Below are 27,183 nucleotides of genomic sequence, written 5' to 3' on the forward strand. Positions count from 1 at the left end.
TGGTTTCATATAAAAGAAGATCCAAGTTTGACTTATTCGGATCAATTAATATTCCCATTTTTTTTTCAGTCCCAAACGCACCATAATTGAGGAAGTTGTTTTGCAGTATGGCTCTCTGTTTAACTTGTTCTTGTCTTCATGGTTTCTTGTTTAAGTTATTGATGTTACACATGTTCATGACAAAAATTCTGTGAATCTGACTATTCCAATTTTTAGGGGAATATATGGCCTTTTAATGGACTTTTAATGAACTTTTGATGGTTCTAGTTGTAAGTAATCAACAACTTTTAAATGTTTTCTGAAATTAAAGCTAGATTATTCTACTGTTCAGGTATAAAAGACCTTGTAGTTTTATATGAGCCAACTTTTGTGCTTTAAAACTCTTTCATAGAATAGTGCCATTACTGAACTATTTTCAAATTCATCAGTCAATTCAAGTCCCTAGATGTTTACCATTTGGAAAAATCAGATACAAAAAAGTCTAGTCTCTGCTTGTCCAAGTTTTCTGTTTCATTGAGAATGTATAAAAATAATCACAAGAGGTATCTAATTTTCAGCTGATGGACAAACTAAATGTTGGTCAAATTAGGATAAGAATTTTGTCATATCTTTTACTGAAACTACTGTATGCATTCCATATAATTTTAAAGCATATTAATTCTTAATGCTAGGTTATAAAGTAGAGAAGTAAGAGAACTATCTTTATTAATTAACATTCAAAAAAAATTTTGTTTTCTAGTGTCTGAATAATTTAACTCAATGGAAAGAGCTACAGAATGTGACAGAAATGGCTGTAGATGAGGGGAACATAGCCAAAGTATGGGATGATACATTTTATCAGGTAAAAAACTAAACAATTTGTCTAATGGGTGGTCGTACCTGAATAATTACAGTGACAGCTGAAGCATTTATTGACATCAGATTCAAGGCCATATCTTTGTATTTTTTTCGAGCCCACGACATTTATGTTGCGAAAGCGCGACATAGCGATCCTAGATTTCGTCGGCGGCTTCAACATTTAGGTTCAGTCTGTGGTTAAAGTTTTTTAGACATCAATAACTTAGTCAAACCGTCATGGAATTTTATGAAATTTGGACAGAAGCTTGTTTGTGACCAGAAACAGAATCCAGAGCAAAATTTGAAAATATTTATTTTCATTTTTCCGTATTTTACTGATAAATGGACTTACTTTATTTTACAGTTATTAAGTAGATACAGTCTGGGGTTAAAGTTTGTTCACAAAAAGGAAGTTAACTTCACACAAGAAAGGAAACAACTATTAAGTCAAGATATAGAACATCTAAAGTATTTTTGGAATACTATTATACATCACAAAAACTTATGTCTTGCAGGGTTTATGTTTAACCCATTTGCAGAAACACTAATATAAATCATGAGAAGTAAATTAAAACCTATGAAGATACTCATACCAGGAACACTATCTCCCATAAACTATGAGAAGTTAAGTAAATAAAATTGAGAATGGAAATGGGGAATGTGTCAAAGAGACAACAACCCGACCATAGAGCAGACAACAGTCGAAGGCCACCAATGGGCCTTCAATGCAGCGAGAAACTCCCGCACCCGGAGGCGTCCTTCAGCTGGCCCCTAAACAAATATGTATACTAGTTCAGTGATAATGGACGTCATACTAAACTCCAAGTTATACACAAGAAACTAAAATTAACCCTATCAAGATACTCATATACCAGGAACACTATCTCCCATAAACTATGAGAAGTAAACTCAAATCTATAAAGATACTCATATACCAGGAACACTATCTCCCATGAACTATGAGAAGTAAATTAAACCCTATAAAGATACTCATATACCAGGAACACTATCTCCCATAAACAATGAGAAGTAAAGTAAACCCTATCAAGATACTCATATACCAGGAACACTATCTCCCATAAACTATGAGAAGTTAAGTAAACCCTATCAAGATACTCATATACCAGGAACACTATCTCCCATAAACTATGAGAAGTAAATTAAACCCTATAAAGATACTCATATATCAGGAATACTATCTCCCATAAACTAAGAGAAGTTAAGTAAACCCTATAAAGATACTCATATATCAGGAATACTATCTCCCATAAACTAAGAGAAGTTAAGTAAACCCTATAAAGATACTCATATATAATCGGAATACTATCTCCCATAAACTATGAGAAGTAAATTAAACCCTATAAAGATACTCATATACCAGGAACACTATCTCCCATAAACTATGAGAAGTAAATTAAACCCTATAAAGATACTCATATACAAGGAACACTATATCCCATAAACTATGAGAAGTAAATTAAACCCTATAAAGATACTCATATACAAGGAACACTATCTCCCATAAACTATGAGAAGTAAAGTAAACCCTATCAAGATACTCATATACCAGGAACACTATCTCCCATAAACTATGAGAAGTTAAGTAAACCCTATAAAGATACTCATATACAAGGAACACTATCTCCCATAAACAACGAGGAGTAAAGTAAACCCTAAAAAGATACTCATTTATCAGGAATACTATCTCCCATAAACTATGAGAAGTAAATTAAACCCTATAAAGATACTCATATACCAGGAACACTATCTCCCATAAACAATGAGAAGTAAAGTAAACCATATAAAGATGCTCATATATCAGGAACACTATCTCCCATAAACTAAGAGAAGTTAAGTAAACCCTATCGAGATACTCATATATCAGGAACACTATCTCCCATAAACTATGAGAAGTAAATTAAATCCTATAAAGATACTCATATACCAGGAACACTATCTCCCATAAACAATGAGAAGTAAAGTAAACCATATAAAGATACTCATATATCAGGAACACTATCTCCCATAAACTATGAGAAGTAAATTAAACCCTATAAAGATACTCATATATCAGAAACACTATCTCCCATACACTATGAGAAGTAAATTAAACCCTATAAAGATACTCATATACAAGGAACACTATCTCCCATAAACTATGAGAAGTAAATTAAATCCTTTAAAGATACTCATATATCAGAAACACTATCTCCCATAAACTATGAGAAGTAAATTAAATCCTTTAAAGATACTCATATATCAGAAACACTATCTCCCATAAACTATGAGAAGTTAAGTAAACCCTATCAAGATACTCATATATGAGGAACACTATCTGCCATAAACTATGAGAAGTTAAGTAAACCCTATAAAGATACTCATATATCAGGAACACTATCTCCCATAAACTATGAGAAGTTAAGTAATACTATCTTAAAAAATTGTTGTATTGTAGGAACACTACTGTAGTAAAACTTACAAGTTTATTTATATTTCAGGAACACTATCTGCCATACATTATGAGAAGTAAAGTAAAATTGATGTTACAAGGAGATGAAGACCAACAAACTTTACTAGATTTTGTAGATGGTGCTATGAGAAATCCTGAACAAAAGTCACTTTTGGAGGTAATTATGTCTTGTTTTGTAGATCCCATAAAATATCCTGAAAAATGGCCAGACTTTCCTTCCTACCAGTACATTATTAGAGTTAGTTACATATCAGTTATATAAATTGAGTTTATGTTGGCATTAAAATGTTAATGAAGACAAAGAAACATGGAAATTGAATAAATGAAACTATTTGCTTTACATTATTTAATGCAAATATCTAACTTCTTAATATCTTTGCATTTTAGAAAATAAACATTTTATTTTGTTTAAATTTTGGTGCATTCTAGAACTTATATCTGTCTTAGAGTCAGATATCAAATATAAATAAGATGTTATTTGAATACATCAATTATTTTTTTCAGAGTAGATACTGTGAATACTTAGCATTAATGTATGCATGGCAACAAGATTACGACAGAGCTCGTCATTATTCCAAAATGGCACAAGATAAGTTTCTGCAGGTAAAACTTATTTCAATGTTCATCTAGCCTCTAGAACTATATCAAGTAATTGTTGAATAATCCATTGGAAATTTTAATAACCTTTGTTTTATTGTTAATTATAGAAACCTTTGTTTTATTGTTAACTATGGAAACCTTTGTTTTATTGGGAATTATAGAAACCTTTGTTTTATTGGGAATTATAGAAACCTTTGTTTGAGACAAAATGGGATTACCTCAGACATTTATACTATCTTTTTATCCACTACAACAGGATCTACAAAATATTGCACTACCACAACATTAAACAATCATCAATTAATCAAGCAATCTACAAAATAAAATAAATAGTATGCTATGGTTTATTTTTATGCCCCCGCTGTAGCGGAGGGGGCATTAAGTGTTACCCTTGTCCGTCCCGTCCGTATGTCCCCAAAATTGGTTTCCGTTCTCTAACTTTAGTTTGCCTCAACCGAATGTTATAAAACTTATACACAATACTTATTACCACAAAACACAGATGAAGATCTAAATTGGGTGGCATCACTTTTACCGTTCATGAGTTATGCCCCTTTATAAATATAAAAATTGCTGAATTTTTCATTCCGTTTTCTAACTTTAGTTTGCCTCAACCAAATGTTATGAAACTTATACACAATGCTTATTACCGCAAAAAAACAGATCAAGTTTGAAATTGGGTGCCGTCACTTTTACCGTTCTTGAGTTATGCCTCTTTATAAATGGAAAAATTGCTAAATCTGTTGTTACCGTTCTCTAACTTTAGTTTGCCTCAACCAAATGTTAAGAAACTTATACACAATGCTTATAATCACAAAACGGTCTTAACTACGTTAATCCTGCATCTGTATGTGGAAGTTGACGCTTGCATATTTACAAGCGGGGGCATCTGTGGTCCATAGACACATTCTCCATTTATTTTTTGTGGTGTTTAAATTTGGCAATTTTTAGGACAAAACCTGTTCAAACATTTAAATGGTTTTTCTGATCCCTAATTATGATCTTCAAATTACGTGAGTGGATATTTTCACTATTTTATTGTTATTGCAAATTAGCCCAAGGGAAAATTTCTCACTTTACATTATACATATACAGTGTATATCATGTTTTAAAGGAATGGTGTAGCACAGATGTACTTATTGTATCAAGTAGAGCATCAAGACTACAGGTGTTACAGCCTCTGGTGGAATTACAAGAGTTTCTGGAATTTATGTCTCTAGAAAGTAAGCCTTCTGAAAATATGAATATCTGAGAGTATGCTAGTGTTTCCTGCAGCTTTTGAAAAGGGCAGGGTATTTTTTTTCTCAAAGGGCACTCTTAGCGCGATTGGCTACACCTGAAGGGCACCCTTTGCGCGGAGGACTACACATTTAGGGTACTCTATACATCGATATGAAGGCACTGTAATGGATAGGGATTTAATCGAATACACCATTGTTTCATATTTATTGGTAAGAAATAAAGATATGTATATTAGGTTGTTAATTTAATTCCTTTTTGTAATAAAATTATCACTTCTAGACTCAGCTAATAGAATCTTGATCATGTTCATTGTGCAACTGCCTCATTTCAATCAATAACTCCAGTTATAAACTTTAATACTGGATCACTGAGACTGATTGTCTAAGGATGTGTTTTGAAAGTGGACTTTGTATGACCAAGAGCATATGCAATGCATTGCTTTTTAGATGCACAAAAGAAGTGCCAAATACATTTTGGATCTCGCATGTTTATACCAATCAAAGCTACCTTGGCTCATAACTGTACAAATAGTTTTAGAATATTCAAAGATTTGTATAGCAAGACTTACTATACATATTCTTCTGCTTTTCATCTTTTTTCCATCTGTGTTTTTTTGTGTTTTTTTGTCGAGCCTGCGACTTTTGTCGCAGAAAGCTCGACATAGGGATAGTGATCCGGCGGCGGCGGCGGCGTTAGCTAACTTCTTAAAAGCTTTATATTTTAGAAGATGGAAGACCTGGATGCTTCATACTTTGTATATAGATGCCTCATGTTACGAAGTTTCCGTCAGTCACATGTCCAATGTCCTTGACCTCATTTTCATGGTTCAGCGACAACTTGAAAAAAAAGTTCAGATTTTTTGGAATGTTAAATTCTCTCTTATTACAAGTAATAGGATAACTATATTTGGTATGTGCGTACCTTGCAAGGTCCTCATGCCAGTCAGATAGTTTTCACTTGACCTCGACCTCATTTCATGGATCAGTGAACAAGGTTAAGTTTTCGTGGTCAAGTCCATATCTGAGATACTATAAGCAATAGGTCTACTATATTTGGTGTATGTAATGATAGTAAGGGGTACATGTCTAACTGGCAGGTGTCATCTGACCTTGACCTCATTTTCATGGTTCAGTGGTCATAGTTTAGTTTTTGTGTTTTGGTCTGTTTTTCTAATACTGTATGCAATAGGTCAACTGTATTTGGTGTATGGAAATATTGTATGATGTTCATGTCAGTCTGGCAAGTTTTATTTGACCTTGACCTTATTTTCACGGTTCATTGCTCAATGTTAAGTTTTTGTGTTTTGGTTTGTTTTTCTAATACTGTATGCAGTAGGTCAACTATATTTAGTGTATGGAAATATTTTACGATGTACATGTCAGTCTGGCATGTTTTATTTGACCTTGACCTCATTTTCAAGGTTCATTGTTAAATGTTAAGTTTTTGTGTTTTGGTCTGTTTTCCTAATACTGTATGCAGTAGGTCAACTATATTTGGTGTATGGAAATATTTAATGATGTACATGTCAGTCTGGCAGATTTTATTTGACCTTGACCTCATTTTCATGGTTCATTGCTTATGTTACGTTTTTGTGTTTTGGTCTGTTTTTCTTACACTTTAAGCAATAGGTCAACTATATTTGGTGTATGGAATGATTGTAAGGTGTACATGTCTAGCTGGCAGGTGTCATTTGACCTTGACCTCATTTTCATGGTTCAGTGGTCAAAGTTAAGATTTTGAGTTTTGGTCCTTTTTTCTAATACTATATGCAATAGGTCAACTATATTTGGTGTATGGAAATATTTTATGGTCTTTATGTCAGTCGCGCAGTTTTTATTTGACCTTGACCTCATTTTCACAGTTCATTGCTCAGTGTTAAGTTTTTGTGTTTTGGTCTGTTTTTCTTAAACTATAAGCAATAGGTCAACTATATTTGTTGTATGGAAGAATTGTTAGCTGTACATGCCTGCCTGGCATGGTTCATCTGACCTTGACCTCATTTCCATGGTTCATCTGTCAATGTTTAGTTTTCTTGGTTAATGTTAAGTTTATGTGACAGTTGTAAGAAAGCTTTATATTTAGGACTATCAACATAATATCAATGATTAGTAAAGAAGGCGAGACATTTCAGCGTGTGCACTCTTGTTTTATTGAAATGTTGTTGATTTTTCGTACTATTCAAAACTATATCAGCTACATTCTTAACTTTAATTTTATTAAGATAACAACAGTATGAAATCCGTGGTATATAAAATATAAACAAACATCATAGTGTTTACGTAATCAGTGAAAATAACGTAAAATTATAACTCAAATGATCACCTGGTTCCCTTTTAAATAATCTACATTTAAAATTCGTAGAGGTACAAATCTATGTTGTCCCTATTAGATTCAATCATGAATTGTATTTGTACTATGTCACTTCAAAACTGTTCAAACAGAATTTCGAAATTCAATAAAATGTCAGCCGTTAAAATTTTTATTTCGTTCCAAGGGAAATAACTCGAAATGGTCTTGCTAAAAGATGAATTGCAGAACCGATATTAAAATATGGCGGGGCGTTCAAAAATACAACGGAAAAGGGGCCATACCACGCCAAAACCACCTGTAGGAAACACTAGTATGCATGCTAAGTTTAGTTATATTTCTGAGAGACTCATTGAGAAGTTCAGCTGTATCTCTAAGTGATATGTTTAGTTGTATCTCTGAGAGTATGATTGATATGTTTAGTTGTATCTCTGAGAGTATGATTTATATGTTTAGTTGTATCTCTGAGAGTATCATTGATATGATTAATTATATATCAGAGACTCATCGATGTGTTTAGTTGTATCTCTAAGAGTATGAATGATATATTAAGTTGATTTCTGAGAATATGATTGATATATTTAGTTGTATCTCTGAGAGTACTATTGATATGTTTAGTTCTATCTCTGAGAGACTCATTGATATGTTTAGTTGTATCTCTTGCTGTATGAATGATATGTTTAGTTGTATTTCTGAGAATATTATTGATATATTTAGTTGTATCTCTGAGAATATGATTGCTATGTTTATAGTTGTATCTCTGAGAGTATGATTGATATGTTTAGTTGTATCTCTGAGAATATGATTGATATGTTTAGTTGTATCTCTGAGAGTATCATCAATATGTTTAGTTGTATCTTTAAGAGTATGTCTGATTTGGTAGTTATATCTCAGAGAGAATGATCTATATTTTTAGTTGTATCTCTGCGAAAATCATTGATGTGTTTAGTTGTACCTCTGACAGTTGCCTTGATGTATTTGATTTATCTCTGAGAGTATGATTTATATGTTTAGTTGTATCTCTGAGATTATCATTGATATGTTTAGTTGTATCTCTGATATTATCATTGAATGTTTATTTGTATCTCCGAGAGAATCATTGATATGTTTAGTTGTATCTCTGACAGTATGAACTATATGTTTAGCTATATTTTTTAGAGCATGAATGATATATGTTTGGTGAGAGTATGAATGATGTTTAAATATATCCCTGATAATATAAACAACATGTTTACATATAGATAAGTAAGGGCTATACCATGAAAATGGAAGTTGAAGGATAGGCAGGGACTTTTGAAATCCTCCCATAACCAACATACTTTGAGCAATTTAGCAAACATCAAATTGACATGCAACCATAAATGATCAAACAACCCATTTTCAAAATAAAAACCCACTATCCCACATTCATTTTAATGGAATAGCCCTAAGAATGGTACATGTTGATTGGCTTCTTAAAACTGTATATGGTTGATGTCTTTGATTTTAAGGTATCTAATGTTATTGTATTTGGGTATGAAGAAAAGAATTGCAAATGTGAAATAACTATTGTTTTATAAGAAATGTGTGAAGTTTTGTGCATATTGAAACAGTTAAATCGTAGAAATGACTTATTTATCAACTTTCAGGTAATTTCAACACAAATGTCCCATCTACTCAGCTCTTAGCCAAATGGGAAAGAAGAAATCCTCATGTGATTCTTGATTCTATTGACACCTGGGATGACATAGTTACTAACAGGTAATGTGACATAGAAAATTAGTCAAATATTTGACACATGTAATATACATCTATACAAAAGTGTGAATAAGCTTAAAAATTGTATGACATCAATTCCCTAGACAATGCCATCAGAATAGTCTACATTTGTTCAGCAGAATTTTCTTAAATAGAAATTATAAAGTTTGTCAATTATTTTGCAGTTGCCTACAATGGAGATAATATTACTGTGTATTGATGATTTTTGTATTAATCTATGAGTTGATGTTTGCTAATAACTGTTTTTCTGTCAGTTATCTCTAAATTTAATAGCATAATACATGCTACAGCAAAATATCTCTAAAGGAAACTATAAACAGACTTACAGTATGTCAAAACTGAGAGGATGTATCAGAACATTCCCTGTGTAGTCTTTGATAATGTAATCAAAATTCAGATACTTCTCAAATCCACAAAAATTTGATTGTGAACAATTTCAGTTTGAGAAGTGGCATTGTTACTGCATAAAATAATGCATGAAAATAATTTGCTTCACTTTTTTGTCAAGCCTGGGACAAAAGTCGCAGTATGTGAGACACAGGGATTACTATGCAGTGGTGGCATAAACTATTTGTTTGAAGCTTTATATTTTAGAAGGTAAAAGACCTGAATGCTTCATACCTTGAATGAAGATAGCTTATGTTACGAAGTTTCCATCTGTCATATGTCCATTGTCCTTGACCTCATTTTCATGGTTCAGTGATTGCTTGAAAAAAAATTCTAGTTTTTTGTCATGTGAATTTCTCACTTATTATGAGTAATAGGATAACTATAATTGGTATATGGGTTTCTTGCAACTTCTACATGTCCCTCAGACGGTTCACCTGACCTCGACCTCATTTTATGGATCAGTGATCCAGGTTAAAGTTAGGTGATTAGGTCCGTTTCTCAGATACTATAACCAGTAGGTCAACTATATGTGGTGTATGGAATGATTGTAAGGGGTACATGTCAGTCTTGCATATTTCATCTGACCTTGATCTTAAGTCTTTGTGTTTTGCTCTGTTTTTCAAGTGCTATAAGCATTAGGTCAACTATATTTGGTGAAGGGAATGATTGTAAGGTGTACATGTCGGTCATGTCGGTATCATCTGACATTGACCTCTTTTTTATGGTTCATTGGTCAATGTCAAGTTTTTGTGTCTTGCTCTGTTTTTTAGGTACTACAATCAATAGGTTAACTATATAAATTTTGGTGTATGGAATGATTGTAAGGTGTACATGTCTGTCTTACAGAATTTATCTGACCTTAACCTCATTGTTACAGATCTTTGAAAATGATAAGTTTATGTAATACTTGTAATAAAACCTTTATCTTGAAGACTTTCAACATAAAATCAATGCTCAGTTAAGCAGGCAAGACATTTCAGCGTGTGCACTCTTGTTATATTTGAGTGTTCATTTTGTAGAAAATTGTTCATTTCAGGAATGTATACTTGGACCATATATCCCAAAAACTGATTTCTTGTAAAACAGAAGATTCCATGGAGACAGATGATGGAGATATATTTCTTTCTTCCAAAGTCAAACTGAAATTGTTAATGGCTGAGAGTTCTACTACACAAAACAACTATAAACTGTCTCTTAATATATTGGCAGAGACCAGAAGGGTAAATTAAAAAAAATGCATAATATTCTTGAAGAACTCACTTAGCCAAGTCAAAATTGTTCTTCATTAAACTTGCTGTGATTACAAGGCTGATTGAAATGTGTCTGGTGGTATCCCAGATAAAAGTCAGGAGCAAATTCTGATTATGTCTTATACTACAGATGGTCAATGACAGAGTCATACCAATACTTTACAATTAATACCACTACTGAATATTTCTATCAAAATACACAATCTTCAGTGTTAAGGAAGAAAGATCTCTGATATTAAATTTGTACTGCATTGTATACACACAATGTCAAGGACTATTTTTGCTGTCATGAAGGTATTGAGAGATTACCACCTACTCCTCCAAGTCAGATTGATTGATTGATTTGGTTTAATGCCACTTTCAGCACTATTTTCTATTTTGTGGCGGTCAGTTTTTATTGATGGAGGAAGCCGGAGTGCCCGAAGTCATAAACAATAAAAATATTCTGATAGTTATTAACATTGTCTTGTGGTACAAGGTTATTTATAATATTTACCTGTACTTTGATATTCCAGCAATGTAAAGAACTAGATGGTATAAATATGTTATTATGGAGCCATTTATATACACTGACCCACCAGAAGAAAGCTTCACAGAACACAGAATGGTCAGATGATGTTTTCAACAGTATACTGTCTACAGGGGATTTGTTGGGTAGGTATACTGTCTACAGGGGATTTGTTGGGTAGGTATACTGTCTACAGGGGATTTGTTGGGTAGGTATACTGTCTACAGGGGATTTGTTGGGTAGGTATACTGTCTACAGGGGATTTGTTGGGTAGGTATACTGTCTACAGGGGATTTGTTGGGTAGGTATACTGTCTACAGGGGATTTGTTGGGTAGGTATACTGTCTACAGGGGATTTGTTGGGTAGGTATACTGTCTACAGGGGATTTGTTGGGTAGGTATACTGTCTACAGGGGATTTGTTGGGTAGGTATACTGTCTACAGGGGATTTGTTGGGTAGGTATACTGTCTACAGGGGATTTGTTGGGTAGGTATACTGTCTACAGATGATGTGGTAGGTAGATGAAAAAGTTGTACATGCTGACCCATCGGAAGAAAGCCAATTATAACCAGAGAAAGGCTTTAACATTAAATTTATATGTTTGCAATGTAGATGATTGAACAATGTTTACGTTTTTGAGACTTTTTGAAGGTATTCAAATCCTCTTTTTATACCTTGTCCCTGTCTATGAACAGAGTGACTTTAGCTGACATAGTAACCCCACATTACAAAACATTGACATAACATATATGAGTTCACAAAAATATGAAAAAATGAAAATTGTGCTCGAGAATTGTATAAAAATCTGTTGCCCAGAGTTGAGTACCACCAGATATCTTGAAAAAAAACTCATCATAAATACCAGGATTAAAATTTTGTACGCCAGACATGCGTTTTGTCTACAAAAGACTCATCAGTAACACTTGAAAACAAAAAAGTTAAAAAGGCCAAATATCGTATGAGGTTGTAAAGCATAAAGTTAAATACAAATTTGACACATTTTAACAAAACTTTAGGTTTGTAAATTTTAGGCAGCTTTTTTAGGATGCACAGTTTATTATTTTTGTGCTAGCATGTTTATCCGTTTTTGTGTAATAAGTACATGAAATTCTATATGAACCTGTTGAATATGTACTTTCTTCTGCATTTTCATGATTAATGATGTTGAATTTTTAAGTGGATTCAATTTATATCAACCTTTCCATATGGAGCAAAGAATATTTGATATACATTTCTTAGAATTTGAAAAAACATATTTTTTAATAAGATTTTCTTTTTAGGCAAGTATGAAAAGAGTGGTTTGTTGAAAGAACATGCAGGTCTTGGCAGAAGACATTTTGTCCTGACTGGTCAATCACACAAGTTGTTGGCATCTGCAGTCTCCAACTTAAAAGACCTTCGTGATCTAAATGATAAAAATCAACAAAAACTAAAGGAGCTTACAGGAAAATCTAAACCTATAGAGGTAATGAAATCTTTTATTATTGATGGAAATGTTTAAAAAAATTAGTAGCCCCAGGCTGTGAGGTATCATGGAGATTGTTAAAAACTTTAACATTAGATAAATTGCATGACTAGAAAGAAGGATGGCTATATCCAAGAGCAATTCCATGAAATACACAGATATATCAATTTATTATTTATCACTTTTATATAGATGTCCTTCTTTACATTTACACCTTGGTGGCTGAGTGGTACTAAGTAGTCCCTGTATCCTGTTAACACTGAGGTTTAATTCCAGCAGGTGGGTTGCACTCCAATCTTAATTGACTAGGATTGTGAGTTGGATTCCAGCACATGGCAGGTGGGTTGCACTCCAATCTTAATTGACTAGGATTGTGAGTTTTCCTGCCAAAGGTTGTGGTTTTCTACGTTTACCCGAACTTCCTCCACCAATGAAAACTGACTGCAACAAAATAGCCAATAGTGCTAAAATTGGCATTTAATACCAATCAATCAATCAATCTTTACATTGTTTAAATGATTTTCCTCAACTCATATTTTGATTCAAATGCAAAAAAATATAATGCCACTTTTGATATGATGAAATCTGCTGTTTATTCCATAGTTAGTGCACAGAACCATTGGCAACAGTGTTGCACAATTTAACTGCTTCTGGTTGATTTCTGGTGTGAAAATTTATCTTTTTAAGCTCCCTTTTTCCAAATATCTATTGAGTGTACTAGAAGCAACATTTATTTAACATAACACATAGCTTCCAGAAATCTGGGATGAAATTTTGAAACTTAGTTTTTTTGCTTTTATCAACTGATTATGATTAAACTACAAACTGTTATTTAGCTATTATATGCTGTGTAGCAAGTTTGCTTTTCTTATAAATAGCAAAAGCTTAAAAGTGGTGAACATGTATTGATTTTTTTTGCATCAGTATGAATTATTTGTTTCTGTCCATCACACAAAAATGGACAAGCAGGGTTCTTCCTGACATGTCAATTTTCTAGTTAAATTTAGTATTGTGATTGATTTCAGTTGTTTTATACATCATTTTATATTTTCAGATCACCCAAGTTTTAGTCCATAATGGATATGAACAGATAAAGAAGTCGTTAAGTTTTGATGGTTCATCTACATTAGACTGTAGTTATGGAATGGATGAGGCATATTTAATGGTGGCCAAATATTGTGATACATTCCTCAGACTGGAAGAGGATGGTATGTATCTTGTTTTTGAATTAATCAGGCAAATCTGTTGTCAAGAGAGCTACCTTGGTACCTCCACATACACTTTTCTTGTTACATATACCAAAACTTGACAAAAGAAAAGATTACATTTCTCAAACAGTGATACTATTTTTTCTGTTTATATGTGAGATGGAGCCTCGGGAACACATTTCTGTTCTATTTCTGTTCATATGTGAGTTGAAACCTAAGGAACACACATCTGTTCTATTTCTGTTTATATGTGAGATGGAACCTCAGGAACACATGTCTGTTCTATTTCTGTTTATATGTGACATGGAACCTCAGGAACACATGTCTCTTCTATTTCTGTTTATATATGAGATGGTACCTCAGGAACACGTCCGTTCTATTTCTCTTTATATGTGACATAGAATGTCAGAAACACATGTCCTATTTCTGTTTTTACAGGTGAGATGAGGCTATCAGGTACACATGTCAGTTTCATTTCTGTTTACAGGTGAGATGAGACCTTAGGAACACATGTATGTTCTATTTTCTGTTTACAGATGAGATGAACCTATCAGGAAAGGACAGTGATACATTCACTTCCACAGTGATTGTGTGTTTATTAAATGCTATGAAGTTAGACTGTAAAGAGGCCAGACAAAGGTTCCCTAGATTGTTACAATTAGTTGAAATGAATCCTAATACTGTAGAAAAATTCAAAGAAAAGGTAAGTTTTAAGATTTATGCGTAAGCTTTTTGTCTGTGATAACATTTTTGACTGAAACAAATGTACATTAGCATAAACTGAAATAAGCCATCAGTTGTAGAGACATTACAATCTACTGGAGAACAACTAATAGATTTAAAGTGACACATTAATACTTAGAATTACCATAGCATTGAATCTTTTTACTTTTGTTCCTTAAGTATTGAAGTTGATTTCATGTACTAACAGAATTTGAATAACTTTACAAGATGTGTTAGAAACACAGAAAAGTGTATATATTTAATATGCTAAAGCAAATAAAATGTTGATAACAATTTTTGTTTTATAATCTATTATACACAGGCCTCATAACCTTACATTTGGAATATGTATTGAATAAAATTATACCTCTATTTCTCTTGCATTACTATTATTAAGGAGATTTGACACATCCTGTTTTGTTCAGGGTCATGTGGGAAAGTCTCAACCAATCAAATCTCTTATTAGCTATGATCATCTACACAAAGTGGAATTTTATATTTTAGTGTAAGGAATTACCCTGTTGGATGTTTATAATGTGGATAGGACAGATAGTAGCCTTGTTAGACAAACCAGAATCTAAAGCTATACATGATATAATTACAGACATAGCTAAAACTTATCCACAGGTAAACATTATTTTTATATAGCAAAGTCTTTAAGAATATATATAAGATTGAATCCTTAATTAGTCCCCTACCAACAAAGTCGAAGGGGACTTTAGGTTTGCACTCCGTCCGTCTGTCTGTCTGTCGGTCGGTCGGTCGGTCTGTCTGTCCATCTGTCCATCCATTCGTCAGTCCGGCAAATCAGTTTTCCACACTTTTTTTCTTCATGCTTGAAGATATTGATTTGATATTTGGTGTATAGTTTAATCATGACAAGTTACAGATCAAGTTCGAATTTTGTTCCGTTCTAATGATTTTGTACAGAGTTATGGTCCTTGAACTTAGAAAATTCACTCAAATAATCAGTTTTCCGCACTTTTTTTTGTCATGCTTGAAGATATTGATTTGATGTTTGGTATATAGTTTTATCATGACAAATTACAGATAAAGTTTGAATTTTGTTCCGTTCTAATGATTTTGTGCAGAGTTATGGTCCCCGGACTTAGAAAATTCACTCAAATAATCAATTTTCCACAATTGTGTTTGTCATGCTTGAAGATATTGATTTGATATGTGTTATATAGTTTACACCATGACAAGTTATAGATCAAGTTAGCATTTTTTCCCAGTACAATGAATTTTTAACCGGTAGGGGACTATGTATTGCCAGGCAATACTCACAGAATGCTTGTTGTACAATGTATTGTAGTAGTGATGAATATAACCCATCATATGATTGGTTGAAGTACTAGATATTAAGATTTTATAATGATTAGTTCAATAAATTTGCATTTCATGCTTTTCTTCTTTATTTTGCAAGTAACTGTTAGAAACAATTTAAATCTTTCAACATCTGCTTTTTAACAATTTGTATTAAACAATAGTGTGTACTTTGATTTTATTTCCCTTATTGCCTCAGTAAGAGAAAATGTGACTAAGAATTTTTCTAAAAAGACCATTTTCCATTTCATATCCTTTGTATGTAAATGAAATAGAAAATGTCACGATTTTTCCCTCTATCCCCTCATTTTTTCTGAATAATGAAAATTACATAAAAGCGTATCTTTCAAGAATTGAGATTGATGACACAAACTGCCATAAAAAGTGTTGCCACTTTTACCATAAATAGAAAAATTTCCAAGAATAATATAAACTTTCTGTGATTGTTCAATACTTTAATATTTTCTGCTGATTGGTTGGGTTGTTGTCTCTTTGACACATTCCCCGTTTCCATTCTCAATTTTATGTTAATATTTTTTGAAAATTCTGTTGAATAAAGTAAAATTCATAATGTTCCATGGAGTTATGCCCATTTGATAATTTGTCAGTTCTTCTTAGTTCTGCTAAATATTATTTATTTTGTAAGAATTTTATGGAATTTAAGGATTATCTGATTGTTCTTCTCACTTTTGATGTATTTATAAACAGGCAGTAACATACCCATTTAAATTAAGTGGAGAAGGTTATACATTTGGTAATACTCCTGAAGACAAGGAAAATAAGGCTGTCAAACAAAGGTAAGTACATACCTTGATATATATTTATGTTATTATTTTGTATTTGTCAACTAATTTGATTTGTGCAGAAAGAGTCACATGTTCATTTGTATTTTTAAAGGTAAACTGAAAATGGCAGAGAGAAAAGTGATATATGAAATATTCCAAAATGGAAATCTTAAAACCTTAATACTTTATGACGCAACTGTGACAACCAAGTAAATGAATTTCTGGTATATTGACAACAATTGTAGCCAAATTTATTAGGTCGATACAATGATATATCGATCTCTACTTTGTCCTCAGTCTGGATACTTTTTTCAAGTACAATTTTTTATTTTTTTTTTATTAAGTAGCAAAAGCAATAGCACTAAGGAGACAGTTCTACACAACTCTTTATATTTCTGAAAGTAGAAGACCTTGATACTAAAAAATCTATAAATAAAGCTAATTCAAAGTCTGATATAAAGTGAAGTGATGTTTGATTTTTTCTATTTTCTTACAGAATAGAAGAGTTGTTGAATGATTCACTTGTTTCAAAATTTGTGAGTGCACTAGAACAATTTTCTCAGCCAGACCAGTTGTTTAAGGTGAGTAGAATTTCACAGAAACTGAAGGGTTTTGAGAAGATATTTGTAGATATAGCATGTTTATTTTTTTTCATAAACACAGGGAATTTCGCTCTATCGTCACATTTCAAAGAACCGTGAAAACCTGATATGAATCCTTATTTGGCATATATTAATCCAAAATTTAATCTGATATGGGATAGATGAACAAATGAACTTTTTGACTGAGACACAGACCGGAAAACATGATAGCCCCATCTATCATTGGCCGGGCATAATAAAAATTTGATGTCGTTGAAATAATCTCTTTATTTATTAGGCATTAGTATAACAATTTTGGCTCTGAATTAACCTGGAGATGAGTCAAAAGATGTGAATATTTTAATCTGAAAATGATAGGACAGCTTCTAGGATTATTTGACAAGCAAAATGGAAAAAGATCCATTTCAAGGCTGTACTTGTCTCTCCTGCAACAAAAAATTGTGGAAGCAAGTCTAAACCTGCTGTTTCTGGTGTAGACAAGACATATCTATGTGGCATCAGTTTATTTAAAGATAACCACATCAGGTCCAATTTATACAAATTTAAATTCCCAGTTCAAAGAATCAGAATTGGACAAATAGATGAAGTGTACTCAGGTGATTTATCTTTGTTTTTTTTTATTAGGACTGGAGTGATGATATAAAGTTATTAATTAAGAAGAAAGAAAAAGACAAAATTAAAACTGAGTTTGCAAAAATGTACAAGTTGATATTTGACCATAGCATGACATCATCAGCTAGACAATCTGTGGATCCTAGCCAAGGACTAAGTCAAGTCTCACAAGCCTCAATGGTAGAAACAGGAAATTATATCAAGAAATTTGGAGCCGTAAGTATATAATTGTGTGATTCATGGGTGTTCAGAATATCACTGCAAGGGGCAGTGGTTGCTGTATATCTTTTTTTATAAAGATCTGTGAGAGGAAATTTGCACTTCTATCGAAACCCAAAGTATGTACACAAATTATTTAATACCATGAAAAGTTATGTATAATCTTTACACACTTTTTCACAATGGGAATACAGGAAAAAAACTTTCGTCATTTACTAAAACTCTGGTAAGGTTCAAGTGGTATATGGTCATTTGTTGTATTTCCCTGGAAAATGTTGATTTACTTTATAAAAATAAGTTGGAAAATGTAAATATATATTGTTCTTGAAATGTTCATCAGTGTTAGATGAACCAAAAGCATCAAAAAAGAAATACCAAAGTTCTGTTTCTCATTAACATTTGAAAACTATGTTTAAATCATAAGCAAGTCCATTGCAAGTGTTTGGAAATCCTGTATCAATTTATAGATATTGCATATTAATAGTACTCTGAAAGTAAAATAGAGCTGTATTTATGTTTAATACTGTTTAATTTATTCAATGCTTTAAATATATGATGGAACTTATCTAAAAAAAACACCAGCAGCTGTCTGAAACACCAAATCTGAACGAATAACAGATTTCATTCTTGTCTTTGTACATCACAAATATGATTTTTTTTTTCTTCATATTTTGATATTTATCTTGTCAATAAATACTTAATTTTTATGCCCCTAACATGTTAAGTGTTGCACTTTTACGTCCGTATGTCCGTCCGTACCTACGTATATCTGTCTGTATGTACGTCCCAAAATTAGTTTCCGTTCTCTAACTTTAATTTGCCTCAATCAAATGTTGTGAAACTTATATACAATGCTTATTACCATAAAACACAGATGAAGTTCGAATTTTACAGTTCTCTAGTTATGTCCCTTTATAATGTTATATGCAAGCGGGGGCATCATCTGTGTCCCACGGACACATTCTCCATTTATTAGTCCCCGACGAAGTTGAAGGGGACTAGGTTTGCACTCCTACCGTCTGTCTGTCTGTCCATCCGTAAGTCCAGCAAATCAGTTTTCCACTCTTTTTTTCTTCGTACTTGAAGATATTGATTTTATATTTGGTGTATTGTTTTATCATGACAAGTTACAGATTGAGTTCGAATTTTGTTCCGGTCTTACAATTTTGTGCAGAGTTATGGTCCTTGATATTTGTTTTATAGTTTACACCAGGGTTTCCCCTGGGTCAATTTTCTTTTTCGCCACCTCTTTCGCCAAAACAATATATTTTTCGCCACTTTCAATTTTTATTCGCCAACTAACATAAACATATTTTTAGTTTAAAATTTTCCTCCATTCTAGCAAAAAAAAAAGCAGTTTGTCACATTGTTATAAAAAATAAGAAGATGTTATATGATTGCCAATGAGACAACTCTTCACAAGAGACCCAATGACATAAAGTTACCAACTATAGGTCACTGTACAGCCTTCAACAATGAGCAAAACCCATACCACATAGTCAGCTATAAAAGCTAGAACACGAAATGACAAATGTAAAACAATTCAAATGAGAAAACTAACTCTGTCTATAATATTTCTTAATATCTATGTTTTAATCCACATTGTAATGAATAAACACGTGCGTCGCTAAAAGGTTGTAAAGTACCAACTTCAAAACAATTATTTCAATCAAAGTTGTAAAAAAATCCTTTAAGTGACATGTGAAGAAATTCAACCACACCATTTCATGAAACAATACAATCAACACCTTTATTAATTATAAGCCCTTGTTACCGATAGCTATAAAATGCAATCAGCTGATTATTGATTTTCTATCAAAATTGTAACGAGTTCAAGGTGAATTCCCAATATTGTCTGATTAGTGAAAAAGTCCAAGTAAACCGAAAAAAGTAAACAATGGAGGAAGTCGAACCGTTATATTTCTTTCGCCAAATTTTTTTAGCCAATAAATAATTTTAATCTCCACAATTTTTATTTTTTCGCAAAATGTGAAAATGGCGACCGCCAGCGGAAACCCTGGTTTACACCATGACAAAGGAAAGATCACGTTAGCATTTTGTTCCAGTACAATGAATTTTTAACCGGTAGGGGACTATGTATTGCAAGTCAATACTCACAGAATGCTTGTTTTAATTAAATCACATAAAAATATTCAATAGGTGAATGCTTTAAATGATTCAGGAAATTTAAAAGAAATTAGGGTGATCTTATATGCAAGCGGGGACACCATCTGTGTCCCATGGACACATTGTTCATTTATTTTAATTTAATCACATAAAAATATTCAATAGGTGAATGCTTAAAATGATTCAGGAATGTTAAAAGTAATTAGGGTGATCTCTACTTTGTCAAAAACAACATGGCTTCAAGAGTAAACATTGGGGAATCAACTTTTCATTGATTTCTAGCTAAAAGTACTGCATTATTCAATTTGGATTTTGGAATAAAACTTGCAGATTATACACAACCAAATTCAGACATGGCTGACTAAGTGCAATATTGGTAGAAAACTCTTTGTCAATTAGAGCTTTAGAACATTGTAAGGGTTAGAGGACATAGGCTTTTATTTCATACCAAGGTTAGAAGTTATTGTCAAAGATGTCTGTGAGAATTTTTATACCTTTAGAACAGCAATATGTTGTTTATATCATAGATTGAACTTCAGTTTAAATAACATAAAAGATGGCTCAGTCCTTTGTAGGGAAAAATTGACATTTTCAAGTTGTAATTTAATACTACAGTTATTTTTTACTATTTAGAAAAATAAAAGTTATGTGTTTAAGTCCTTTCTATACTCCCATTTACGGGACGTATTATGGTATACCGTTGTCCGTCTGCCCGTCGGTCTGTCTGACCGTCCGTCGTCAACATGTCATCAAATAACTCAAAAAACACTTTAACCAATTTGCATGAAACTTAGGTGAATTGTTTATATCTATTGATGTGAGCTCCCTTTCAATTTTTATAAATTTTGGAATTTAAGTTTCTGAATTATGGGGTTTTATTCATTAAAAAAGGGGGATTTTCCAGTTTTCGTCCAATAACTCAAAAATGCTTTGAGCAGTTTTCATGAAACTTTGGTGAATCGCTTATATTTGTTGACGTGAGCTCCCTTTCGATTTTTATAAATTTTGGATTTTAAGTTTCCGAATTATGGGGTTTTATTCATTAAAAAGGGGGATTTTCCAGTTTTCAGACAATAACTCAAAAATGGTTGGTGCAGTTTTCATGAAACTTTGGTGAATTGCTTATATTTATTGACATGAGCTCCCTTTTGATTTTTATAAATTTTGGATTTTAAGAATCCGAATTATTGGGTTTTATTCATTAAAAAAGGGGGATTTTCCAGTTTTCGGTCAATAACTCAAAAGTGCTTTGAGTAGTTTTCATGAAACTTTGATGAATTGTTTATATCTATTGATGCGAGCTCCCTTTAGATTTTTTATAAATTTCAGATTTTACGTTTCTGAGGTAATGGGTTTTATTCATTAAAAAGGGGGATTTTCCAGTTTTTGGACAATAACTCAAAAGTTCTTTGAGCAGTTTTCATGAAACTTTGGTGACTGGTTTATATCTATCAAAATAACCTTCCTTTAGTTTTTGGTAAATTTCTGATATGACATTGAGGAGTTATGGAACTTTATTCTTAGAAAAAGCGACAGGTGTATCATGGGCGCATGGTGCAGCTATTTATTGGATCACGTCTTTCTTTGTTATGAAGAAGTTACATAATGACCTTAATATGTTTTTTTTCTTTATTTTTAGAAATTTAAAAAGGATGTAGAAAAAATGTTTGGAAAAGATGGACAGAAAATAGGATCAATGTCATTAAAGGTATGATATGATTCTTATATTAGCCTTATTATTTTCAATGCAACAGAAAACAAGATGCTGACTTTCTGCAGGAATCAAAATAACCATTTCAAAATTTTTTTTTTTTTGAAGGAATTCAGTCAAAATTTTAGTAAACTTTACCAAGAGATGGATGAAGAAGTGAAAGGGATTAACAAGAAAAAAGAGCTGATACCACCCAAATCTCTCGTAGATTATTGTGAATGGTTGGCTGACTTTAGTGGAAGTACTCAGGGAAGAAGACTGGAAATTCCAGGTACAAATGTGTGCTTAAACTAAATCAGCAGAGGTATATTAAGGCGACAGTAGATTACAGATGTTTAAATCTCAAAAGTCTATTAGGAAGAGACAAAGTCTATATAGCAATTATATACTTTATTCTCGGGAAATGGCCTTTGACTCTTTTAAACTGAAGTGTTGCCTAGGGCCCAATTAAAAACAACAACATATGTTTTTCTTCAGGTCACACAAAATAGTCACACTAAAAAAAAAAAAAGTTACAAAAATTTAATTCTATTTTATGGTGTGTTTTAGAAAAGAGAACAAGGCAAATAGTTTAAAAAGTCATGTTTAATCACATTGTGTAAGGAAAAATTGTGGTAAAAAAGTTGAGGAATTGAGTCTTATCTTACAATTTGAAAAGTTTTAAATTTGCTTTTTATTTTAAAGGGCAATATGATGGAGAAAGTAAACCTATGCCAGAGTATCATGTCAAGGTTGTTGGATTTGATCCAAGGGTAAGTTATTAATCGTTTTGTTCATCACAGAATGGGTTTTTTCCTCAGATTTACAATGTAAACATGCATATACAGACAAACCTGTATTAAGCAGTCACTCTTTGGAAGTATCAAAAGTGACCGTTTAAGAGAGGTTACCTGTAAAACAAGGTTAAAAAAAAATCCGATTCCTACATCGCCCGTGACCAGGATCGTGGCAAATTGTTTTAGTGTTTCCAATTGGTAAAGTTATCTTCCTTGCGAGCACTGAAATAAAAAATGGCGGATTCCAGTGCTGTAAATGTAAAGACAAATTTGAAATATGTTAATATTCATTGAAAAATAAGTCAGTGATACGGTTTTCAATGGAAACTGAAAGGTTGGAATACAGGGAGTTAACAAATTCACCTTCTATTGTGCAATCTTGGTTGCAAACAGATTTAGATTTTAGTTTTAACTTCGATATTGACAACATATATTTTTTGGTCATGAAGAGTTTTGGTAGTTAAAAACATTAAAAAGTCTGTTTTTAAAAGTTGAAATTACGATTTTGTTCAAAAATTAGGTGACTGCTGACTACATTAAACAGATGACCACTGAAATGAGTTAAATTATATAGAGTAAACATTTGGGAGGGTCTGAAAGTGACCGTTAGAGGCAGGTGACTGCTGAAACGAGGTGACCATTAAGGCAGTTTTGACTGTACAATCAAACATGTATTAAACAGTCACTCATCATGGGAAGTATAAAAAGTTACCTTGAAGAGAGGTGACCTTTTAAACGAGGTTCTGAAAAATTCTGATCCTATATAGCACAAGGTGGGGATCATTGCATTTTGTTTTAGTGTTTTCAATCGTTAGAGTTTTCATTAGTGCAAGCAGACAAATAAAAAAATGGCAGATTCCAGCTCTGTAAATTTGAAGAAAACATCCGAAATAGTTAATATTCATGGGGAAATAAGTCAATGAATACGGTTTTCAATAGTAACCGAAAAGAGTGGAGCATGAGGAATTGACAAATTTAACTCCTTTTGGGCAATCTCTGTTGCAAATGGGTTCCAATTCTGGTTTGGACTTAGATACTGAACACAAATATTTTTCTTAATGATTTTTTAGAAAGTTAAAAACATTAAAATCAGTGTTGTTAAAAGTTGAAATTTGTGTGAAAAATTGGGTGACCGCTGAAGTAAGTTAAATTATATAGAGAAAACGTTTAGGAGGGTCTGACATGACTGTTTAAGGAAGGTGACTGCTGAAATGAGGCGTCCATTAAGGTAGGTTTGACTGTACATTTATCAGTCAAACATTATGAGTTATGATACTATACAATTTAATGATAAAATTGTAATATATATTTCAGTTAATGGAAAAAACATCATTTAATACGTCTATATATTCTTATTACAATAACATCATTTAATACATCTATGTATTCATATTACAATAACATCATTTAATACATCTATATATTCATATTACAATAACATCATTGAAGTTATATTTTGTAGATTTTGACACTTTTATATTGAAACAGATTGTAGTGTCCATTAATTATGAAAAATGCATTATCCAAAATTTTAGTAATTTTTGTAATGCTTCCAGGTTCTTGTAATGTCATCTATCAGAAAACCAAAGCGTATAACAATCCGTGGTAATGATGAGAAAGAGTATCATTATCTGGTGAAGGGAGGAGAAGACCTTAGACAGGACCAGAGGATAGAACAACTCTTCTATCTGATAAATCAAGTCTTTGTCAACAATCCTGCATGTAGGCATCGTAAACTACATGTCAAGACATACCAGGTCATCCCTATGACATCCAGGTAAGTGTATTTGTCAACAATGCATGATGTAGGGATCTAAAGCTTCATGTCAAGTCATAACAGGTCATGGCATCCAAAGCCTAATGTCAAGACATACATGATATTCAGGTTATCCCAGCATCTACCTGATAAAACTGTGTAAACAATCCTCTATGTAGCTATCATTAACAGAGCTGTTTATTTGTACTGCATGTTTGTCCTTTCCACAAATTTTCATTTGAAATATGCTTTTACAGATGTAGAATCATACTTTATAGAAACTGGTTAATCTGTTAAAAATTGAATGGATTATCCAAACAATAGCATATAAAATGTTGCCATTTGTAATATTAGATGTCAAGAATAATCTACAAGTGGATTGCAAGTTTTCTATCTCCAACAAAGTTGTTTTTAGTACATGAAAAAAGTTACACAGTAAATGGTCATCTTCTCTCTTTTTGAGTAACTCCAAGCTTAGTTGACTAGGACTGTCAGTGTTCCTGCCGATGGTCATGGTTCTCGGCCAGGATAAAGCCAACCGTGCTGAAAGTGACCTTAAACACCAACAACTAACCAATCAACCAATCTCTTTTGAGCTCACCTGGCCCGAAGGGCCAAGTGAGCTTTTCTCATCACTAGGCGTCCGTCATCGTCGTTAGCTTTTTACAAAAATCTTCTCCTCTGAAACCACTTGGCCAAATTAAACCAAACTTGGCCACAATCATCATTAGGGTATCTAGTTTACAAAATGTGTCCTATGACCCTGCCAACCAACCAAGATGGCCGCCATGACTAAAAATTTAACATAGGGGTAAAATGTAGATTTTGGATTATATCTCTGAAACCAAAGCATTTACCTAGAGTAAATCTGACATGGGTAAAACTGATTATCAGGTCAAGATCTATCTGCCCTGAAATTTTCAGACAAATCTGACAACCTGTTGTTGGGTTGCTGCCCCTGAATTGGTAATTTTAAGGAAATTTGGCAGATTTTGGTTATTATCTTGAATATTATTATAGATAGAGATAAACTGTAAACAGCAATAATGTTCAGCAAAGTAAGATCTACAAATAAAATGTCATGATCAAAATTGTCAGTCAACCCCTTTAGGAGTAATTGCCCTTAATAGTCAATTTTTTACAATTTTTCGTAAATTTTTGTAATCTTTTACAAAAATCTTCTTCTCTGAAACTACTGAGACACATTTAACCATACTTGGCCATAATCATTATTAGGGTATCTAGTTTAAAAAATTTGTCCGATGACCCCGCCTTCCAACCATCATGGCCGACTTGGTTAAAAATAGAACATAGGGGTAAAATGCAGTATTTGGTTTATATCTCTGAAACTAAAGCATTTAGAGCAAATCTGACAGTTGGCAAAAATGTTCATCAGATTTAGATTTATCTGCCCTGAAATTTTCAGACGAATCTGACAACCCGTTGTTGGGTTGCTGCCCCTGAGTTAGTAATTTTACAAAAATTTTGCAGTTTTTATACGACCGCAAAAATTAAAAAATTTTTGGTCGTATATTGGTATGACGTTGGCGTCGTCGTCGTCGTCGTCCGGCGTCGTCCGAAGACACATTGGTTTTCGCACTCTAACTTTAGTTTAAGTTAATGGATCTCCATGAAATTTTACCATAAGGTTCAATACCACGAAAGGAAGGTTGGGATTGATTTTGGGGGTTATGGTACCAACAGTTAAGGAATTAGGGGCCAAAAAGGGGCCAAAAATAAGTATTTTTGTAACTTCCAGACAATAACTTGTGTGTAAGTGTATGGATCTCTCTGACATTGTACCACAAGGTTCCATATCACATAGGGAAGGCTGTAATTGATTTTGGGGGTAATTGCCTCAAAATTTTAGGAATTAGGGGCCAAAAAAGGGGCAAAAAACAAGCATTTTTCTAGTTTCATGACAATTACTTGTGTGTAAGTGTTTGGATATTTCTTAAATTGTACTACAAGGTTCCATATCACAAAGGGAAAGCTGGAATTGAGTTTGGGGGTAATTGCCCGAAACGTTTAGGAATTGGGGGCCAAAAAGGGGCCAAAAATAAGCATTTTTCTAGTTTCCAGACAATAACTTGTGTTCAATTGTATGGATCTCTCTGAAATTGTACTGCAAGATACCATACCACAAAGGGAAGGCTGATATTGAGTTTGGGGGTGATGAATCATAAGGGGGTTCAAAAAATTTTGGGGGGGGGGGTTTCTTTTTTTTTCTTTTTTTCCTTTTTTTTTTCTTTTAAAATTTTCCATTTTAAGTTGGTTATTTCTGATTTATATTTAAAAGCAAATAATAATGATCTGGTAGGAAATACACAGCAAACAGGATGTGTAAATTATTATACAATAAGTATTGTGCAATAGCATGAAATTTTCAATTGCACAGTATTGCACAATAGCAAGAAATCTTCAATTGCACAGTATTGCGCAATAGCAAGAAATCTTCAATTGCACAGTATTGCGCAATAGCAAGAAATATCCAATAGCACAATATTGCG

General features: G+C 32.7%; 1 protein-coding gene across 1 annotated transcript in view; it reads left to right on the plus strand.

Moving 5' to 3' along the window:
• The window catches only part of LOC127709617 (DNA-dependent protein kinase catalytic subunit-like), a 144,516-nt gene that overhangs the window by 99,132 nt on the left and 18,201 nt on the right, over positions 1-27,183 (plus strand). The window contains exons 70-87 of the mRNA XM_052215221.1: positions 740-841; positions 3,336-3,464; positions 3,812-3,910; positions 5,022-5,130; positions 9,085-9,196; positions 10,641-10,824; positions 11,370-11,508; positions 12,644-12,828; positions 13,883-14,036; positions 14,573-14,739; positions 15,264-15,386; positions 16,794-16,882; positions 17,367-17,451; positions 18,097-18,300; positions 22,070-22,138; positions 22,250-22,412; positions 22,826-22,893; positions 24,474-24,694. Coding sequence (XP_052071181.1) covers positions 740-841; positions 3,336-3,464; positions 3,812-3,910; positions 5,022-5,130; positions 9,085-9,196; positions 10,641-10,824; positions 11,370-11,508; positions 12,644-12,828; positions 13,883-14,036; positions 14,573-14,739; positions 15,264-15,386; positions 16,794-16,882; positions 17,367-17,451; positions 18,097-18,300; positions 22,070-22,138; positions 22,250-22,412; positions 22,826-22,893; positions 24,474-24,694 — 2,402 coding nt within the window. The remainder of the gene's footprint in view (positions 1-739; positions 842-3,335; positions 3,465-3,811; positions 3,911-5,021; positions 5,131-9,084; positions 9,197-10,640; positions 10,825-11,369; positions 11,509-12,643; positions 12,829-13,882; positions 14,037-14,572; positions 14,740-15,263; positions 15,387-16,793; positions 16,883-17,366; positions 17,452-18,096; positions 18,301-22,069; positions 22,139-22,249; positions 22,413-22,825; positions 22,894-24,473; positions 24,695-27,183) is intronic.

The sequence above is a fragment of the Mytilus californianus genome, unplaced genomic scaffold (genome assembly GCF_021869535.1).
Source record: "Mytilus californianus isolate M0D057914Y unplaced genomic scaffold, xbMytCali1.0.p SCAF_7, whole genome shotgun sequence".
In the NCBI taxonomy this organism is placed as follows: Eukaryota; Metazoa; Mollusca; class Bivalvia; order Mytilida; family Mytilidae; genus Mytilus; species Mytilus californianus.